Genomic DNA, 20,769 nt, shown 5'->3' with positions numbered 1-20,769 from the left:
ATGTGCAGCCAAGGTTGAGAACCACTGGCTTAAGCCAAATTGGGCCTTGGCTCTCTGCAGGAAAGAGTTATCCTAAATAACCACCGCAAAAGGAAGTGCAGGTGTTCTGTTCTAATCATGCAAGTGATGCTGGAGTTGGTGAAATCCTGTCGTTTCCTAAGCCTCCCACAATGAAAATAGCAACTATAAATGGTGAGAAAACATCCTAGGACCTAACTTCTACATAATATTACTGACTCAGTTCCCTTTTGGGGGTGCTGAAGACTTCCTCAAAAAAGAGACCTACGATTACTTTTAATCTTCCACAGAGCTTGGCGTTGCATCAGTCATCTTAAAATCTAAGAACTTCAAAATGCATTAATCCTGAGTAAACTGGATTTTGGTAACATATTCATTCTCAGTGACTTGGCCAAGTAGTCCATGTGACTAGCTTAATTAGAGGCTGGTTGTTTTCCAGTTGTCAAATAATCTTTTCCTATTTAAGAGTTAGAAATAAAACATTCCCTCATAAAGGAATTGAATAATTTGGGACACAAACAATGTAAGTATTTATTTGAAAAACATTTCCATATAAGTACAATGGCAAATCAGCTACAGTAGCTTCTCACTACTAATTCCAATTTGCGCTCACAGTCACTTTCAATGCATCATAAGTAAAGATACTGCTACAGAAATCTATTTCACAAGGTACTTAGAAAAAATATATATACAGTCTCTCCAATAGAAAGTTAATTAAAATAACAAAGCCAGGCAATATAAAGCTAAGATACAAAACAAGCTGACATTTATAAACATAAATAAATAAACATGTACAAAAGAGTCTATGACAACAGTGAAAAAGAAAAGCATTACAGTGCAAGTAATGGCGACAAGAAGGCAAAATATCTCAGGATGCTAGACTATGATTCAATACAATGGAGGTGTTTTTTTAAAGGATAAAGAAGAAAAAATCCCAGAGAGTCTGAATTGATATTAGTCTCAAAGCTGAGCTGAAACTAAATTTTGGTTCCACAGAATTACATTCCTGTAATTGAATTTCTGTAATTCTGTTCTGAGGGGGTTAAGTAAAGGGGAGAATTGTATCCTTAGAACTGAGGGTAGAATTTGGCTCAGCCTTTAAATCCACTTGCAAATGTTTCTATTCAGCTGTTTCTTCCATTTTTCCTTACCTGGTTACTGGACATTTCTAAAATGGAGCTGACATTGTTGTCAAATAGGAATAAAAAGGTTTCCCAGATCTGGATAAATATGAGTAGAAATCAAAGTAATTTTTGTAGCTACCTCTTAATCACTGTTAACTCAATACGCACTTTGGGTAGAAATCTCACAGTAGGAAGCTAATTAAATTCTATCATGAATCTCTAAGGCTTGGGGGCAGTATATGAAGATTCAGTGACTATTTAAGATTAATTTTTATTTATATATAATTTCTGCCAGAATAAGCAGCCTGTTAACATATGCCTACAGGGAACAATCTGGCTCTACTGTAATGGATCTTTGTGATTTGAAGATTTACTATCCTTCCCTACTATGTACACCCCTCCCCTGTGAAAGCAAAGCTGGGCAATGCTCATGTCCCCCGGGACAGTGTTCCACCCTGCTGCGAAATGGAACAGTAATAAAATCCACCCCCACATTGTCTTATCATCCATTCAATCTGGCAAATAGCTTCATGACTGAGGATCAGCAAAAGGTGAGAGGCCCCTTGGTGGCTGCACAGCCTGGATGCTAAGTCTCAGGCTGAGAGCTATCTGCTTTCTGCACAGAGGGAAAGGCCCCCAGGTGCTCAGTTCTGCCTGCTGCTTTTAAACAGATTGGCTCCAGAATGGCTCAACTTCCCAACACATAGCCACCTCCCAGAATCTGATACTTCCCAGATAACCCAGAGCAGATGTAAGGGTACAGCACGTACTGAGACCAATCTGTAAGAAACTGGATACAAATCCATCATTTAAGAACAAATAAAATGTGGCCTCCTAAACATTCACTAGCAAGCATATTACTCAGAATAGTTTGAAAGTTAAGTAAGTTGCTTAATATTATGCATGGCTTGTAGGCAGAAACCTAATCCATAAATAACACCATTTATCTTACCAGACCTCCTCTGGCTCCTATAATCAGAGGACTTATGTACAAATAGTTTTTCGACTAGCAATTGTAGACCCACATGTTTATAAATTATTTTGATTATGATAAGTCACCCATTTGTCTCAGTTTATATTCCTTGGAACAAAACTCTTAAAGGGGAAAGTAAGAGGCTTTTCATTTGTGCAACTGCAAATGTCTTAAAGTCTGCAGAGCAAGGGTAGGACCCGAGATTATCAATGATTATATTTCCTAAAAGGGAGAAACTATGGCACACAGCGTGCCTAATGGAAATTCTCATTCCTTCCAGAGCCTGTGGGCTCAACATTCAGTAGAGGAGCAAAGCAGAGGTATAAGAGACTCATTCTTCAATAACTACTGGGAGGTTCGCATTAATGAACCATCAATGCTAAACTTGATTCAAATATATGGGGTTAAGTGATAATTAATGATGATCCTTAAGCTTTGTGTCTTGAATAGGATAAGTAAAATAGTATAAATTTGCATGGCCTCATATTAACTAGGTCAAAATTTGGTGAATTCTTTCTTTCTTAAACATGTTATGTTCCTGAAGGTTAAACAATTGGTATGATAAGAAAAAATTCCTATCTGTTCTTCAGGTCAGACATTCTTTCCTATCTATGGTCGAAATTTCACGAAAAAAGAGGATATATGCTACTTCATTCACAGAAACCAGCACATTTCAGGAGTTGCAGGCATCCACAAAGGTTAGAAATATCATTATGCTTTGATTGTTGAGAAAGATTTCAATGAAGCAAATGGCTAAACCCAAACCTAACTATTGGGTGGGGCATGAATGAGCTCTAAACTAGGGTTTGTCCCTAACTCGGCCTCTCCCTTCTCCTCTAATTTTAATGTCTCCACCTGAGTTCTGATTAGTGGAATTCAATTTTATATTTTAAAAATTCATTTTTCCTGTGGCTACTGAATACTGTTGCTCTCAGTACTGAAGTTTTAGTGATGATGGAAAATTCCCCATGGAAGAAATACACTGAAAAGACAAATTTTGAATTTCATAAAAGCCTTTTTAACAAAATACATTCCTCATAGATATGGAGTTACCTAGGTAACGGCACATTTACATCTGCTAGTCACAGTGTTCACTGCTTGCAGATCACATTTCTTTCTTATATTAAAGACATTAAAACTTTGTGCTGTGGCTGAAGGTGTCTGACATGATAATGTTTTTATAGAAGTTATCTGAATGAGGATTGCAATAACCCTTGACCTTATCAATGACCTGATGGACAGGGATGATTGATGTTTGTTCTCCATCAGCATGGGTCAGTTTTGATGAGGACTTGTCCATGGAAGCACTGTCTGTAAGAAATGATACAAGAAATTAGGCAAGAGGAGCTGGTGAAATGCCTAAGGGCCACCACACTGAACACTGTATTTTACACATTAAAAAAATACAGAAAGGAAATAAAACTCTGGTTCTCAGGTTAGGTAATAGGCAGCACTGAAAATTCACATTTTTCCCCTTCAAAGTGCATTCCTATGGATAGGTCAATGTCAATTTGCCTTCTAGTAATATGTGTTAGAGTTTGTTTTAATAAATGTTCCTGTAGTGGTATTTTTCAAAGATCTGATGACTAATCAGAAAATTGCTGCAAAGAAAAAAATGTGGCAAGGCTCAAAAGAAAAAGTGACAGATTATATAACAAATGGATAAAAAGATGCTGAAATATTTATGGAAGAAATGACATGATGTCTAAGATATGTTTCAAAATAATACTGAGAGGGAAGGCGGGTAGGTGAAGGGGATTCATTATACTATCCTCTCTACTTTATATATATGAAATTTCTCATAAAAATTAATTCTCACACATAGATGTGTATATTGATTTTTAGAGAGAGAGGAAGGTAAAGAGAGAGAAAGACAGAGAGAAAGACATTGATGTGAGAGAGAACACCAATTGGTTGCTTTCCATACAGGCCACACAAGGATTGAACCCATAACCTGGGTATCTTCCCTGACCAGAGTCAAACCAACAACCTTTCAGTATACATGGTGATACTCCAACCAACTGAGCCACACCAGCCAGGGAAAAATTATTTATAAAGTATAATGTAAAGGAACTTTGAGAATGAAAGTCAATGAAAATAAACATAAAAAGGATATTTTGAACACATTTTCCAACGGTTGCCTTGTAAAGTGATTGGAATATAGAAAAAATGTTTTATTAATTATTTTTAAATTAAAGAAATTAAAATTGTTTATCAGAAACATTTAAAGTATATGTTTTTATTAATTGTGCTAATCTCAGAATTATGTTATTGCTGACAACAATATGAGAACAATGGATAGAAATAAAGGACTGCTAAATACATTTTTGTTCTAAATCTCCCAATACCATATATTTAAATATTAAGTCCTAGACACAAAAGCTTCTAAAATTGACTCAGATAGTGTTCTGAAACTCAATGAGGCCCTATTATCTACAAGTACATATGGCTGTCTTCATGTACGTAACTTATGAATATCTTGTATATATCTTCCTTGCTCCTTTTCCCAACACACTTTGGAGAAAAATTCTACCCTAAAATTAACCAGAGATTTCACACTGAGGAAGGAGCAAATATGACTGTCTACAACATACTAGTTCCCTACAGTTGTAGTTTTCTAGTCACTGTGGAAGAGGCAAAAGCTCTATCATGAAAAACCACTTCTAGAAATCATGGCTTCAAAATTGGAATGCTCATGTCCTGCCATTTTTTTTTTTGTTTTGTTTGTTTTGAGTAAGTTAGACCCAGTATGTGAGAAAATATTACAAATCCTTCAGTAATTGGTAAAATCCATCAGAGTTATATCTATTGTCTTTGGAAACAATTCAAATTGTTCAACTGCTTAGTGTTGGAACAAAAACTATATATATTTAAAAAAAAAAGAAGGCTAAAATTGGAAATGGTGTGTTCATCCCACACTAAAGGGAGCAAAATGGGTGGTTTATGGGAAGAACGGGCAGATGGAAGCATGGCAGAATGATTATGCCCCAGGATTGGTGAGAAAAAGGCTGAGGGCATTCACTGTATAAAGGCCCTCCCACTTTTAGCTCTGGGCAAGTTGATTGGTTCTGTGCTTTCCTTCAGTTCATACATTCACTAGCCATTGGTTTTCTGTTGGGGATTTTTATATTGAATTAAATTTCAATAATGAATAATTTTTTGCCTGATGTTTTAAAACAAACTTCAAGGGTATATTCATTCTGCTTTTTTGATAACTTCTAGGGTCATGTAGCTTTTAGAGATTTTAACCAACTCCATTCCCAATATGTAACCCAATTTTCTGGATTTTCACATTCTAATAAAAGAAATTCTGAACAAGGTCTGTATATCAAAACAGAGTTGGGCAAAAGTGAGTTTACAGTTGTGAATACACAAAACACAGAATTTATTTTTGGTATTATTTATTAATCATTGTGTTATTTACCATTTGAACACCTATAAACCTTCTTCTGTCCCACCCTGTAGATGCAGTTATCAGTCCTCTGGTTAGATTATTACATATGGGCAGTATGGATTTTGATTATAGTTGCAAGTTTGAAAACCAGGGGCTAGGGAAATGAACTACTGTTTGACCTGTGCTGAAGTTTTAAGCAGATAAGATCCTCAAAAAGCAGGGTAAGAATTGACAACTTCTATTTTATGTCTTCTATGAATGTACCATGACAACTCCAGTAATTCATCAGATCAATGAAAAAGTAAAGAATTTCACTTTACACCTTTCTAACACAAACCTCTCAAGCACTGCTTTTATTTTGTTGTTATTGTACTTGATATGAAATTTACTAACTCCAGAGCATGGTACATTTCCTAGAAGGAGCGGCTTGCAGACACCCCCATGCAGACAAGAGCCAGCACAGCAAACAACCACTTGAAATTTCAGAAATTCCAGCTCAGGGCAGGAACATCATTGTGCTAGCTGAGAAGTATTGTAAAGAACAAGCAATTTTGCTGGTGCAGCAAGAGTCTTAGTTTAATTCATGCAAATATTCTCTTATTACCTTGCAAAAAAATCATGCATTCAAAAAAATAATAAGGTTTACCTGAATGATCCACTTTTGTTGAAGGAATGCTCTTAGAAGACATTATCTACACCATAAACATATGAATTTCTAGATCAATTCCAAGAAATAAACCAACTAGATATCCATGATGATATGCAGTGACTTCTTGCATACTCCAAGTGACCCAAGTACACCAGCAGTCCCACTGAGAACTGGCTAGGTAGCAGAAGGCCATTTGTACATCAGTTGATAGGAGACCAGAATTTGTTATATCAAAGAAGTATGTCATATAGCTGACTATATCCTTATGCCAGTTGACAAGAACCCATTTAATGCCAACAGTTTTATTATGGCAAGCAGAAAAATATTAATACATTCTTTAAAAAAAACCCACATACACAATGTTTTGAAACAGTAAAGTTTTTCTTAGGTATCTATCTTCATTTCTGCATTTCCTTTCATCTTTTAGTGAGTTTTCCCATGATCCTTAATATTTTCAAGTATTCCGTTAATGCTTCCAAAATGCCCTCTGTTCCAAATTATCTACCTTGTTATCTTCTCTCCCATTTTCATAGTGGCATTTCTTGAGGCCAGCAATTCTCAGCTGTGTTAGGGGTAAGATAATCATTTCTAATTCCTAGTCATTCATAACTGGCTTATCACGTATAAATTATTTGCATTTTTGAGGGGGATGCAAAATGAGTATCTAATTTTGAGGTTGAATATCTTAAGTGAAACCTTCATTCATTGTAAATAAAAGATAATTTGTACCAGAAAACTACCAATTAGGTAGAATAATCTATTTTAGACTATCTCAGATAATCCCTATTTATTACACAGCAGGGGAGCACAGACCTCTCATTTTTAGGCAAAGCTATTTGTGTACAGAACTCAAAGCCTGCACCTTATTCTGGAAGGGAGTTTATAGTTTTTATTAAACATCCTTACTTCAAGAATCACCTAAACTGTTCCAAGTTCTCAGGTCTTTAATTAATTTTGGAATTAACAAACTCTCTATACACTCAAACATGTTTCTATGGTGTTATCTTGAATCCCAGGCAGTGGCTATTCCACTGGTGAGGCACTGACAGAGGTGCAAGCAGGGGCAGGTGGAAGGATTCAAATGTACATAAGGGTCATTTGAAATTCAAGGGTTTGCAATGTGAACATTTACACACTCCCTATTTGCAAACAGCCGAAGATGAATCTTCTCTGTGCCATTCACCTCTGTTTAATAGCTAAACAAATTCAAAATTAAGGTTATTTGCATTATCCTTTTGGACACATCTTTAATTAGGAAAGTGCTGGGTGCTAAATATTGATTGAGGTTTAATTAGTATGTAAAAGTAGCAATTCTGCTATTTTCCTTTGAAATTATTAAAAGATTACACCTTATCCCACTGGTCACTGGCTATCAATATTGCAAAATCATCTTTATTTCCATGTTGTCTTCAGGATTGTTCATTTCATGCTTAGTGTTAGAATGTGTGATCATTGCAAATATTATGAATATACAGATTAACAAAGATACAATATTTCTTACCATCTTGTATTCCTTCCCAAATATGATGTTCTCTATTCTTTCACAATTTTTTTTGTTTAATCAGTGATTCAAACAGTAATTGCCAATCACATTTTCAATGTTTAAAGTTTTAAATCCTAAAGGTAACATATATCCTGGATGGTGTTTCTTTCTGTTCCCATGCAAGCTTGCCAAGTAACTTTAATACTATGTTGAAATAATCTCAACTCAATTTTTATATACTATTTTAAAATAAAACAAGTAACTGTTAAACAAGATAACTATAATTTTTTAAAAGAAAGCTAAGTTTGCATTGGAGGCAATCACAATAATATTCAGAGCTAATAACAGTGGTTCTCAACCTTCCTAATGCTGCGACCCTTTAATACAGTTCCTCATGTCGTGGTGACCCCCAATTTCATTGTTACAAATTGAACATAATTAAAGCACAGTGATTAATCACAAAAACAATATGTAATTATATATGTGTTTTCGGATGGTCTTAGGTGACCCCTGTGAAAGGGTCCTTCGACCCAAAGGGGTCACGACCCACAGGTTGAGAACTGCTGGCCAATAACATTATGGCTATATAGATTCAATTTAGGTTATAAAATCTAAAATAAAATAAAAAGACAAACATCTACAGAGGTGCTGGATAAGGTCTTCAAGTAAATTTTTGTCTACGTTGCCAATGTTGTCAGTAAAAACGTGATGAGAACTGAATCAGAGAGCACCTTTGCATGGCCAGGACTCACCTGTGTGACTATTCCTTTTGAAGTAGGTGGTAGAGCTGCATTTCGATTTGGATGTAAGATAGGTTGAGTTGGAACCAATGGAGCTCGAGGACAATGATTTCCCTAGATTATCAGAACTTTTCTTGATGGTATTGGTAGCTGTCTTACTCCAGTCTGAAAGAAATGACATCTCTCCATGAATCTGCTGTAGAAGGAATATGGCCTGAAGACTCATCACTACACTATTTAAGTAACACTTAGAACATTAGATGCAAACAACATTAAACTAAAGAAGTAGATAAGTTTCTTCCTTTGACCCTGAGTAAAATATTGTTTGAAATCCTACTTTAATATCCTAAGGGTGAGAAGTAACCACTGATGGTAATAAAAAAAAGGTAATACTTTTTATTAGGTACTTCATTTTACAGTATTGAAAAAATTCTCTTGGCCTAATCATGTAAAATTAGAACCTCAAAAATGTGGACAGGTGACACTGGCATAGTGGAACTTCTGGACATGTGACTTACTAAATTAGACATGAAGCCTTGAGCAGCCCACTTAACCAGTGTGGATTTCATGATTCTCCTTTCCAAACAGAAGGGTCATGCCCAGAGGCCTCAGATCCCTTGAATTCCTAATATACTAAGACTCTAACCAAGCATCGTCACATACCCCACCTTTACAACTTGCTACCACTGGGACTGGGTTTCTCTGGCAATGGAAGACCTAGTAACAAACATTTCCCACTATTGCTCTTAGACGTAAAAACCAGTTATCAGCTTGCCCCTTACCTGAGTTGTCTGCTAACCGAAATCTACCACAGCAGAGATGCCGCCTCCACTGTTTCTGAACGTTCTCCTTCATAGCACAGTGGAAAATAAATATAAATAAGCCTGCGACAAAAGAAAATATTAACATTTAAGCCAATGAACACATTTTAAAGATAAAGCTTATGAAACACATAGATTCATTCTAATTTAAACTTTTTATACATGAGTTGCTAAGAGGAAAAGATACCGAGGAATCTTGAAGTATGTGATAGATGTTGTAAACCTTTAGTAAAGAACACAGAGGCTCAGATAAAACCAGAATTGTTACTTGTATCTGATTTTGTCTTTGCCTGTTCTGTTCAGCATTCCTTATAACCTAAAGTTTGAAGCAATACTCAATTTACGAGATATTTAATAAGTCCCTTACATTTGTTTTAAGATTATATGAAAATATTTCACAAAATTTAGAAAAGAATGTGAAAAACAGAAAACATCCTCTCACCACCTATTTCCATTTGTGTATTCTAAGCTATTTTATGTATGCATATTATTGTAAGTTTGGGCCATAGAAAAATGGTATTTTTGCAGGTCAAAATGGCCACAAATCAGCAAATTCATGTGGCTTCACCTGCTTTAGTTTCTCAACATTTTAATGCAGAAATATTTCTGTATTGTGAAACAGTCCTCTTATTTATGGTCACTCCTTGAACCTATCAAAAGCTAACTGCATCATTTGTGCTTTGGAAGCCAATACCTTTTAACTTTTCAAGGAATTTGCTTCTGCATTTTAACCTCTCTTTATGTTTCACCAATTTCTTCCTCTATGCTTGGTTATTCCCATTCTTACAAGCATATTCTAGTAACCCTCTTTTTTTTTTTTTTAAATATATATTTTACTGATTTTTTACAGAGAGGAAGGGAGAGAGATAAAGAGTTAGAAACATCGATGAGAGAGAAATATTGAGAGAGAAACACTGATCAGCCGCCTCCTGCACACCTCCTACTGGGGATGTGCCCGCAACCAAGGTACATGCCCTTGACCAGAATCGAACCTGGGACCTTTCGGTCCGCAGGCCGATGCTCTATCCACTGAGCCAAACCGGTTATGGTGGTAACCCTCTTTTAAAAACAAGCAGTAATTTCTCCTTTAACCTCCAGCTTCAACTTCTCCATTCCCTTTCCCAATACAATATCTTGAAATGGTTAACTTCTGCTGTTTCTCATTTCTTCTCTTCTTAACCCACATCCACTATGCCACTCCAACTGCTCTTGGGGAGGTCACACCCTGACTAAATGACTGCTTTTCAAAGCCTCCCACACCTACAGCCCCCAATTCCCTCGGGGGTTTGCTAACACAGAAAATCCCTTTAATAACTAAACATGCTTTGTAGTGTGAATCACCAAAATAAATAATTTGAATTGGTTAACAGATCCTTTTAAGTTTTTAAGAGGTGGTGGCAGTTTCAGAGTAAAGAGAGCAGCAGCATGGAGCCCGTGGTAGGGTCAGCACAGGTCACAGATGAAGGAGGCTGTGTGGCGGGGAGGAGGGGGCCCTCTCCATCTCAGGTGCACCACCCTGTGTTTGTTGGCTGGGGCAGAATTTGCAGGACTTGTTCCTGAAAGTATTTTTGTCACACAGCTGAAAATACAGGTAAGCATGTGTTCTTAAACACTGTTTAACAAAATCACGTATTAGAGCTGAAAAAAGATTATAAACTCCAGTTGAGGGCATTCTTTCCTAGGCATTAATCCAGGCATTGCTCAATGTAGGGCCCTGCTTTGAGCAAATGATTTCTTTCAGTTGAGGGAAGAAGGTGAAATTTGCTAGAAGTTGCTTCCTTTAATACTCAGTAGTTTTTATAAATGTTGTACATTCTGGAGGAAACCTGTTCTCAGACTTGTTCTTTTGGCCTTACGGGGATACTAAAAAGTGACTTACTTGAGGATCTCATGTGGACTATATTCATAGCGGAGGAGGTTAAATGTAAGATAAAACGAACTTCATGAAACCATCTTTTAGATTGTGTACTGCTGTCTTAAATCATAATAAATTATATAGCATTAGATGACATTCCTATTTTTAAGCAACCACATTTGCCTGGAAATACATAGGCATCCAAGAACTTAAAGAGACACTGGTACATAAATTAGATTTAAATCTGATACATCACCTCTAAAATTATGTGATAGAAGAGAAGTCACTTAAATTCATCTCCATCTCCCACTCTGAATTGTGATGCAGTGCGACACAATTAGGTAATAGGCATAAGAAATGAGAATTCTTAGGAATGAATATATTCTTAAATTCCAAGGTAGTATGAAAATTCTTTTGTCATGAGACACATTTCCATTTTAAATCAGAATAGAATTCTCATAATATGTTGTTTGACCATTTGTGATAACCAGCCCCTTTCACCTGAATTTAGGTTAGTCTGGCAATAAATACAGCCAAATTCTTTCAGGACAAAACATCCTTGTAGAGCTCCACTGTGGGAAATGTGGTAGGCATCCATCCGGAAGAGTACATGTACACAAATTCTAACTCTTCAGGAAGGAAGAATAGAAAATATAGCCAGAGAGTTAAGGCCCTTGGAGGCCAAAGTGAGAAAACAGATGGTTATCCCTCCTCAATTTTGAGGGTTTTTCCTCCCACCTACTTACAGATATGGGTGCAGAAGCAGAACTGAAATCATTAAGAGTTGTATGTTAACATCCAAGGGACTATGTCCGATTTCTCACTCTCATCTCTGTTCCCTTTCTGTCAAATATTTTCCCTTTGAGAATCTTCATATCAACCACATGGCACGTCAGAGGCTCTTCATAACACCTGGAAAAATGTGCTGGTCTAGCTTTCTTAGCTGTGACTGGGGACCAGAATAATCAGCCTTTGCTCTTCATCGTTTGTCTTACAGCTATCTAACTGATCAGGGAGAGGGAACATTGCCCAAAAAAGTTTGGAAGTTAAAATGGCTCAAAGATTGAATTCAGAGTTAAAGTCGTTATTTCATCTTGACAGGCTAGCACTAGTTTCACGAAACCTTTATATCTCACAAAACAGAGTTCATAATGGTCCTTTATTGGTGAATGGTAGCCTGAAAAACCACCAGTCTGAATATTCTAAGCCAAAGTTCCTTAGAAATAGTTTCTTAAGCTTAGTAACTGCCTGGATTCTTTATTTTACCTATAGGAACCCAGACTTCCTGCTAGAACAAGAAGAAAAACAAAAACTTACACCTACTTTAAATACCTTTTTCAAAAGAATAGTTATTGATTTTTTGGAGAGAAGAAGGGAGAAGAGAGAAACTTCAATGTGAAAGCACAACCTTGATGGGCTGTCTCCTGCACGCCCTCTACTGGGGATAGAGCCCACAATCCAGTCGTGTGCCTTGATCTGAATCAAACCAGTGATCTCTTGGTGAGGGTGAATGGGATGACACCCAACCAACTGAGAAACACTTGCCAGGTTTAAACTTACTCTAATTGAACAGATTCCTGACCAGTCCTTACTTGCTTATCCCACCCTCACCCCTGCCTTCTCTTCCTTTACCTCCATCTTCCATTAGTCAGTCAGAAGTATCTGCTCACTTAAAAAAAAATTAGAGCAATATGTGAATTCAAGATGTCTCAATTCTTGGTAAATTTTACAATTTCCTCATAAAATAAATGATATTTTCAATTGTGATGGAGGAAGGGTGTTCAAAGTATGTGAGAAGGTGGGCCTGCCTGTTGACCCTGCCTAGGGAGGGAGCGTGAGGAACCCACTTCCTCAAAGCCTCTGAGAGAAGCAGGCCACAGGCCAAGGCTGGGTCAGCAAATTTGGCAACAGGACACCTGAGCGTGCTCTAAACTTGGAGTCACAAACATTCTGAAAAATCTCAAGTAGTGGATTTGCTTTTTATACTTCCTCCTTTCACCTACCTTAGGACACATTCCAGCATCATATTTGGAGAGAGAAAAAGCCTACTTGAAAGTAATGGCATTATATTCACTGTAGATTGTATGGGCTTGTTTCACCTTTGTCTTTATAAGAGCTACTAGTATTTATTTAGGAAAAAAAGAGCATCTTAGCCTCAATATTTTGGCTGGGAGTCTGGCTCCCACCCAGAACTCACTCCCTTTGGTTGATTCTGGCAAAGACATGTGGCTTTCTGGGGCAGATGTAAGATGAGTGGCCAATGGGATGTTCTCAGATCTTTAGCCTGATTATCAAAAGTTTTAAAAAACTGTTTCCCTTAGATATGAAAATGAATGCTATACAGCAAAATTTGGGGCAACACAGATTGTCATTCTTTTACTGCTCTAAAAGGTCATTTTCAAGAAATCTGGTGAAGAATAACAAAACAAAACCTAGAATCCTCATCTCCTAATGAGTTCTTGACCAACTAAAGGCCATTGACACTTTCAGCAAGATTGCCATCAATAAATTCTGACAAATGACCTAAACTGACTTCTTTTTACCCTGGATAAGAAAGAACCAGAAACACAATGAAGGGGAAGACTGCAGATACAGGTCATGTCAGGGATGTGGGATAGAATCTGAATGGGTAATAATGAGAGTGATAAGTGGTTCTGGAGATTTGAAGGGAAAATCAGTCAAGAATTAATAAAATCAGGCATTTGGGCAAAAGAGGTCCCATGCTCTACGTAACTGACTTTTGACAGAAAAGGTCTAGATGACCTCTGAGCTTCCCAGCAAGCTTGAGTCCAAATCTCCGAACAGCTCATTTGTTCTGTTGTCTCACAGACATAGCCAGCTGGCTGCTGGGCTGGGGATCATTCAGGTTTAGGACCCTCCTGAATCCTCCTTTCATACTACCAAGGTGCCCCTTAGAAAATTACTTCTCTGTGGCACAAACTTCCATGCCAGAAGATGAGTAATTTATTTCCTTGATGTGTGTAATGTCTCAGCCAACACAATGTCATTTCGGATGTTTGGGTATAAAGGTGGTTCACTGCCTTGGAGCCAATTCACTATGTGTGTTGTATGTGTGATTATGACGCAGCTTAACACTCAGGAGGCTTCTAGCCATGGGTTAGAAAATTTGATTTAATATTCTTACTTTACCAAAAGTATTAAAATAATAAATATATTTTCCTTAATGATTTTTGCTGATAAGGGAAAGAGATTAAATTCACATTTATTCATTAAACATATATTTACTAATAGGTTTTTTGTTTTTGTTTTTAGTGGAGGCAAATATTCACTTCCTAGAAACTTTCCCTAATAATGTACCTTTTTATTTCCACATATGGTACATTGTAAATATTACACTGTCAGATTCAAACTGATATTGGGAAAGTCAGACTCTCATGAGCCTGTTTCTCACTCTGTAAAATGGAGAATATACCCTCTACCTTCCAAACTTACTGTAAGAATTACATCAGATGACAGATGTTACGGGAAAGTGCTTTGTAAACAACAATGCACTGAACAAATATGTCATTTCTGTTGCTCTGATATCTTAATGTTATCAAATTAATTAACAGCAAACATTATATCTGAGCAGGCTAATAATGCCCTTCTGTGTTGGCCATCAGAGTTTCCACTGATAGAACCACATGTTGCATTGTATTATGTTGTCACATACATGTACAGAATATGGGCTGATGACACCTGAGACTATTAATCAATGTTGTTTCTCACGCCTGGAAAAGGAAAGTTGAAGACTGAGCTCTTAGTATGGGGCTAGACTTTAGATCCTGATGAACTTGTTAGAAGAGGTAAACTTCCCTATACATTGAAGAAGCCTGATCTAACTGAAAGTGTAACATACTTTTGTACAGTTAACGGAAATATATCCAGTCGGAGATATCTTCACCCCTAGTTTAAGGAACAGCCATGTGCACGTGCTGCACCTTAGAGCAATAATTCAATCCTACTAGTGCACTGACATTGCCAAAGGACAGAGATGCCATCAGGATTCTGGCCAACAGCTCCTCAGCAACCAGGGAGTTGCCTTTTATTTCTTTAGGATGAGTTACATATTTGTTGAAATAAAGGCTAAGGTTCTCAGGCATGTGAATTATGATATACTTTTATCAAACATCTGTTCTCTTTTGAATAGCAATTTGTATGCCATACAATTTTTCTCAAGTTGTATTCTTTAGAAAAATATTAAAATTTCTGATAGTTTTATCCTGGGAAAGCAGAAAGGATAGCAAAAGCAGATAGGTATGGAATTCCACCATGTTTAGAGAAGATATATTTATCTTTTCATCATAGAGAAAAAACTCGATGAAACAATTAATATATAACAAGTGAACTAGACAAAATAAAAAGAACAAAACAATACACTGTGGAAAATTAGAAAATAATAAATTTGGTTCTAGCCTTGATTCAATCCATAATTTCATTTGCTTAGTCAAGTAGGTAAATTTTTAGTTATAGCCACACAGGTTATAATAATTTTCTGATATCCATTTCACATGATTTTGCCATTAAATGTACAGTTATAAGTATATATAAAAATTAAAAATATATAAAATAATAAAAATAGAAAACATGAAAAGCAAAAATAAAACATATAAAAGAAAAATAAAGCATTTATAAAACTGTTATAGGCTATACTGATTTATGTGAGTACCCATATAATTATACATGTACATATGTATTTGTATACAAACACATACATACATTAAAAATATATACATTTCTAAAAATTTTAGCATATTTAACCAAATAAAATATATACATTTATTTTTAATAATTTAAATGCTTTAATCAAATATTTGAAGACATATACAAAAGTTAGAAGAAATCTGCTAGCAAAAGTCAGTCCTGTGATATACACACCAAGACATCACTGTAGACTCAGCTCAAACACCTGTCCCTCCTGCAGGTGCCACGTCTATAGTACTACAGCCATTCATTATCAATTGATAACTTGGGGAATTCATGGTGAAAATCCTGCTGATTTTCAGATGCTCAACTATGAGCTAAGCTTGAGAAAATTAAAGTATGTTTGGCATAGTTTTAGTTTTCAGAATATTGTATTACATTCTCAGTCTTTGGCCATTGCCAATTCTCATAATGATAGGCTTCAATGAACTATAAGATTCCATTAATAAAAAGACCTTTTACCCAAATCATTAGAAACATAAGAGTTTACTCTAATGAACTAACCAATGATGAGTGTTTTGTAGTAGCATACTTCCTAAATTTCTCTTGACTCTTTCTCACATCTCGACAGCTCCCCCATTCCCACCACAATCTAAAATACTGTACCATGTTATTTTACCCGGATCATTGCAATAGCTTCCTATCTTCTCTCCCTACAGACGCTACTGGGCTACTCTATCCATTCTTTACATTATATCCAGATTCCTTTGCAAGATGTACATCTGATGTCATTTCACAGGCCTAAAACGTTTCAAAGACTTCGCGTTGCTCTCATAAAGATCAAAACACAGGGCCTTCTGGTCTAGACCCAGACTCCCTTTTGTGCCACACTGCTCTCTCTCCTGCTCTTTCTCGGTTCTTCAGGTTATATGAGCTTTCTATTAATTCCTTGAGCAGGTGTTATAATTACCAACTGCAGCAGATCCTTGAATAATGTCATTTCATTATAATGTTGATGAGAGGCCATAGGAACTTAACTTTAGTTTATATCAATTAGCTTATGGTAAAATTGGTTTCCTTATACTTCATTTTGCTTAAAGTCATAGAACCTATTAACCACATTAAGTGAGGACTTTATTATACAATTTTTTTTTTTTGCACATGAAGTACCCTCTACCTGAAATATTCTCTTCCCCACGTCCACTCCCAACTTTCACCTAGTTAATTCCTATTGATCCTTCAGAGTTCAGCTTAGAATTCCATGTCTTCTGTCAATTATTCTTAACACCACCAGGTACTTTTATATGGTGACATAATTGGTTAATGTCAATCTCTCTTACTAGCATATAAGCTCCATGAGGTAAAGGGATCACATAGAGTTTTTCTTGTTCTTGTTGTTGTTGTTTTTTTCTGGAATAAAGAATATCAGAAAGAAAAGAAATAGACATAATGTAGTCCTAGTACTACCTGAGCTCATGTTTCACTCACTGAATTGTTTCTTTAAATTGTCTAAATTCCATGTTTCTTTTAATAAAGCATATACTTTTAACAACAAACCTCACTTGAAAGATTCAGAAAATGACTCAAATCAAAACCATTAAGTGCCTTCCCATGGTGTCTTGAGTAGTGTTTGTACAGGCTTGGTCAGTAAGCAATTAATTGTTGGTAGGCTTGTGCTATGTATCCTTGCCTTTTAATTTTAATTTCCTTTTTAGGAGGTGTTTTAATGTCATTAGATGTGCAAAATCTGTTCTGAATTTATATAATTTAAATTTAATCTTAAAAGTTAGTGATTTATGAAGGATATAACTTAATGATAGTTAATAATATTTTTCCCTCCTGACAGAAGACCTATGCTGGGAAAAATAAAACATCCCATTTCTCATGAATGGAAACAGAGCTGAACAGACAACTATGGCTCTTGGAGATTATAGGAACTGCCAGGAAATTCTACAAGCAAAAACTAGGTTGGGGTGGCAGATTAATGTGCTTTTCATGTACAATCCTGAAATATAAAACCATCGAATCTCTAATGTTAATGGGCATTTTTGTCAATATTTATCTAGGCACATTTATGTTGTATATTACAGAACAGATTAAATACAGGAAAAATCACTTTACAAAGCTAGATCCCAGTGAAGATGTATGCATAGGCTACCTCTTCAGTTTCTACCTTTTGGAGGTGCACTTGAGGCTTATTATCCTATTTACTGAAGATAATGAGCCCACATATTTCCTCCGTTATGGGAGAGTGACCCTGAATAAAGTCTGTTGAACCAATTAATGTGGATTTATGTCAGAGGAGCCTCAAGTTGGATTTAGGCCATACCCAAAGACCCTCCCTTTCTTTATCCAGCAATCCATTTATTCTTTTAATAAACAATTGTTCAGCACCAACGATGGGACTTTTTTTTTCCTCAGGAGCTCATGAGCTAATGGGAAACCTAAGAGGAAAAGCAAAGCAGATCTGCACAATACAAATCAGTAAACACTCTCCTGCAGGAAAATACAAACTTCTGTAGGGAGCACACACCTGTAGGGAGCACCTGCCTAGGCATCTCATTTGGTGAGCAGCACGAACTTGATTTCCACCACTTTCCACCCCTGCACAGATTTGTCTAGCTTGCTTTAATCAGCTCTTCTTCCCCCACACACCTAACATTATCACCTCATTCCTTCTGGAGTTGGGACCTCATGGTACTTCAGAACACTAGGAAGTTTTTAAAAATAGAGTATATCCAATGTCTTGAAGAATGACATTTAATTAAAAAATATATTCCCTTAAAGTTAAATCCATCATATGTACACTAGCATTTGTATTATGGAATCAGGAGTATGACAGGGAGCTCCTTGAAGGAAGCCTTGACTTTTTGTACAAAGCAGGCCATTGGCAAGTGTTTGTTAAAGCGGAACTAATTGTCATATATCATGAAAAAATGAGCATTTCTTAACTGAAGTACTGGTATTTATTTTGAAAAACAAGCATCCAAGGAATCAAGGTGAATTGCTCTGTCCCTGCATAGAGTCTAAAAATTCTACAGGTCAAGAATAGCACACCACATGGGAAGAGGTTCATGAGGAGCAGCACCAGCACTCAGCAAAACTGTAAGGGGTGAAAGTGGTCTGTGAACTCCTTTAAATCTGGCACCTCCCTGCCCATTTTCAGTCATGCGACAACATGTGTTTATTGAGTACCTACTATCTGCCAGGTACTGTCCTGGGTCCTTGGGCTACATCTCTGAAAACAAACAAACAAACAAACAAACTGACATTCTACTTCAATTTCCCATTCAATACATTTTTCATGAATACCTACCCCATGCCCAAAACTATGCACTTGGAATAGCAGAAACTTAGTGTGGCGTCTGTCCAACAATGAAGCTGTTTGCAAATATGACAAAATTAGAAAGTGGACATTGTTCAGGTACCATTTATCTTACCTTGTAATGAATTGAAGATGGAGAAGAGGTACGTGAAAGGGATATATAAGGGTCCCCAAGCAAAGAAGGCAAAACCCCATGTCATGCCCAGCAGAAATGTCAGGCTGACCACACTGCGCAGGTTCCGTAAGACCTCTTCCCGCAGGGTCCGGTTGCTCCTTTTGCCGTTCCTTCCGCAGATCTGCACCATTACCACGATGAACATGGCGACATTCAGTAAAAACATGATTCCAAAATACCCAGCACAGGTCACGTAAAATACCACTGGATCCTGAATCCAACAGCTTAAAGGAGAAGAAACAAGAAAGAAAAAGGAATTGATTACCATGCCTGTTGACCTAAGACTTCCTCTGGCTTGGTTCTGGCTTCTGTGGGTTTCACAGCTAGGCCTTTCTCACACACCTTTTGAGAGTCACTTCATTTCTTGGACCTCCATTTCCTTCTTGATGTGTTCATTGTTTTCTTTGTTTGTTTTGGATAGCTGTCACTTTAATGTCTAGTTATTTAAGTCAAGAGTTGAGAAGAAAACCAGGTGGCTACTTGAATTCTGACTTGGCGTGAGGACACTCTTGTTTGGTTTACCCAACACCATGTCTAACCCCTTTTCTCATATGTATCTGCACTCCAGAGAATGGGAAGTTTAAGTACTCATATTTTCAATCTCTTTTGTATTTAAGGGTTGGTCCTGTGGACATTGTTCTACAAAATGATATGGAAGCAAAATCTGGAGAGCTATCTTGATAAACTCAACTGGCCAGGCCCTTATTCATTCTTTCTGCTTCAAACCTGAGAGCAAGCTATGGAGCAGCAGCAATCACCTTATACCCATGAGAGAAAGGCCAAGAGAGCTGCAGAGGTTCTGACTCTGACATTTCAGCCATAAATTAATGCCAGTTTATTGCTTATTTCTATGGGTGTCTTTTTGTTATGCAAGAAGAGTAAATTCCTACTTAAGACACACATAATTGTGGATCCCATACTGCAAAAGAACTCCTATTAATATAGTTGGTCTAGTTGAGGCAAGACCTTATTGTAAAACTGTGACATTCTTATAGTGACATTTCTCATGTACAATTAAAAAACTTATATTAGTTACAATATCCTTATGAAATGAGGAAAGATATACTTGATATTAAAAAATATATATAGATTTGAAAACAGATAAAGGCAATTTAGAAACTGTACTATGTTTAAATGTTCTATGAGTAAATTTAACATGTACTATAATTTGCAGATGTCCCAGGTCGTAATAATAATACTATGAAAGATCTTAGGTACCTCTAAAATTGGATATATTATTTAAGGCATTTAAATTTATCTTAAAATTCTAGTACAAATAGTCACCATTCTGGGTTATGTCTTCCACAGTGGAACATGACTGCCACAAAGGCCAAAGCTACCTTGAACATCTCTGAATTCCAGAATCCAAAATGATTCCTGGCATATAGTAAATGCTCAGTAAATGACATTTGTTGATGGAATAGCAACTTATTAAATGTACTTTAAAGTTCTGTAAGAGGTGACTAACATACTTTTAAGATTACCTTATTTAGAACTTATGTACTGACTTTCACTTTTAACATACCTTTTAAAAAATATTTTTATTGTTTTTTTTTAGAGAGAAGGAA

General features: G+C 36.4%; 1 protein-coding gene across 6 annotated transcripts in view; it reads right to left on the bottom strand.

The window, feature by feature from the left end:
* Positions 1-524: 524 nt before the first annotated feature.
* ADGRG6 (adhesion G protein-coupled receptor G6) overlaps positions 525-20,769 on the bottom strand; it is a 134,654-nt gene continuing 114,409 nt past the window's right edge. For 3 of the 6 annotated variants that reach the window (XM_070417804.1, XM_070417805.1, XM_070417806.1), the window contains 5 exons: positions 19,142-19,425; positions 9,164-9,265; positions 8,394-8,546; positions 6,156-6,201; positions 3,340-3,426 (listed from right to left, as the gene is read on the bottom strand). In XM_070417804.1, coding sequence (XP_070273905.1) covers positions 6,188-6,201; positions 8,394-8,546; positions 9,164-9,265; positions 19,142-19,425 — 553 coding nt within the window. In that variant the 3' untranslated portion in view covers positions 3,340-3,426; positions 6,156-6,187. Of the gene's footprint in view, positions 3,427-6,155; positions 6,202-8,393; positions 8,547-9,163; positions 9,266-19,141; positions 19,426-20,769 lie in introns of all 6 variants that reach the window. The other 3 variants (XM_070417801.1, XM_070417802.1, XM_070417803.1) reach the window with 1 other exon arrangement.

The sequence above is a fragment of the Myotis yumanensis genome, unplaced genomic scaffold, assembly GCF_028538775.1.
Source record: "Myotis yumanensis isolate MYYU_CA2020_CCGP unplaced genomic scaffold, mMyoYum1.0.hap1 SCAF_6, whole genome shotgun sequence".
NCBI classification, from domain to species: domain Eukaryota; kingdom Metazoa; phylum Chordata; class Mammalia; order Chiroptera; family Vespertilionidae; genus Myotis; species Myotis yumanensis.
The sequence above is the reverse complement of the archived record's forward strand: the minus strand, read 5'-3'. Positions and strand labels throughout refer to the sequence as shown.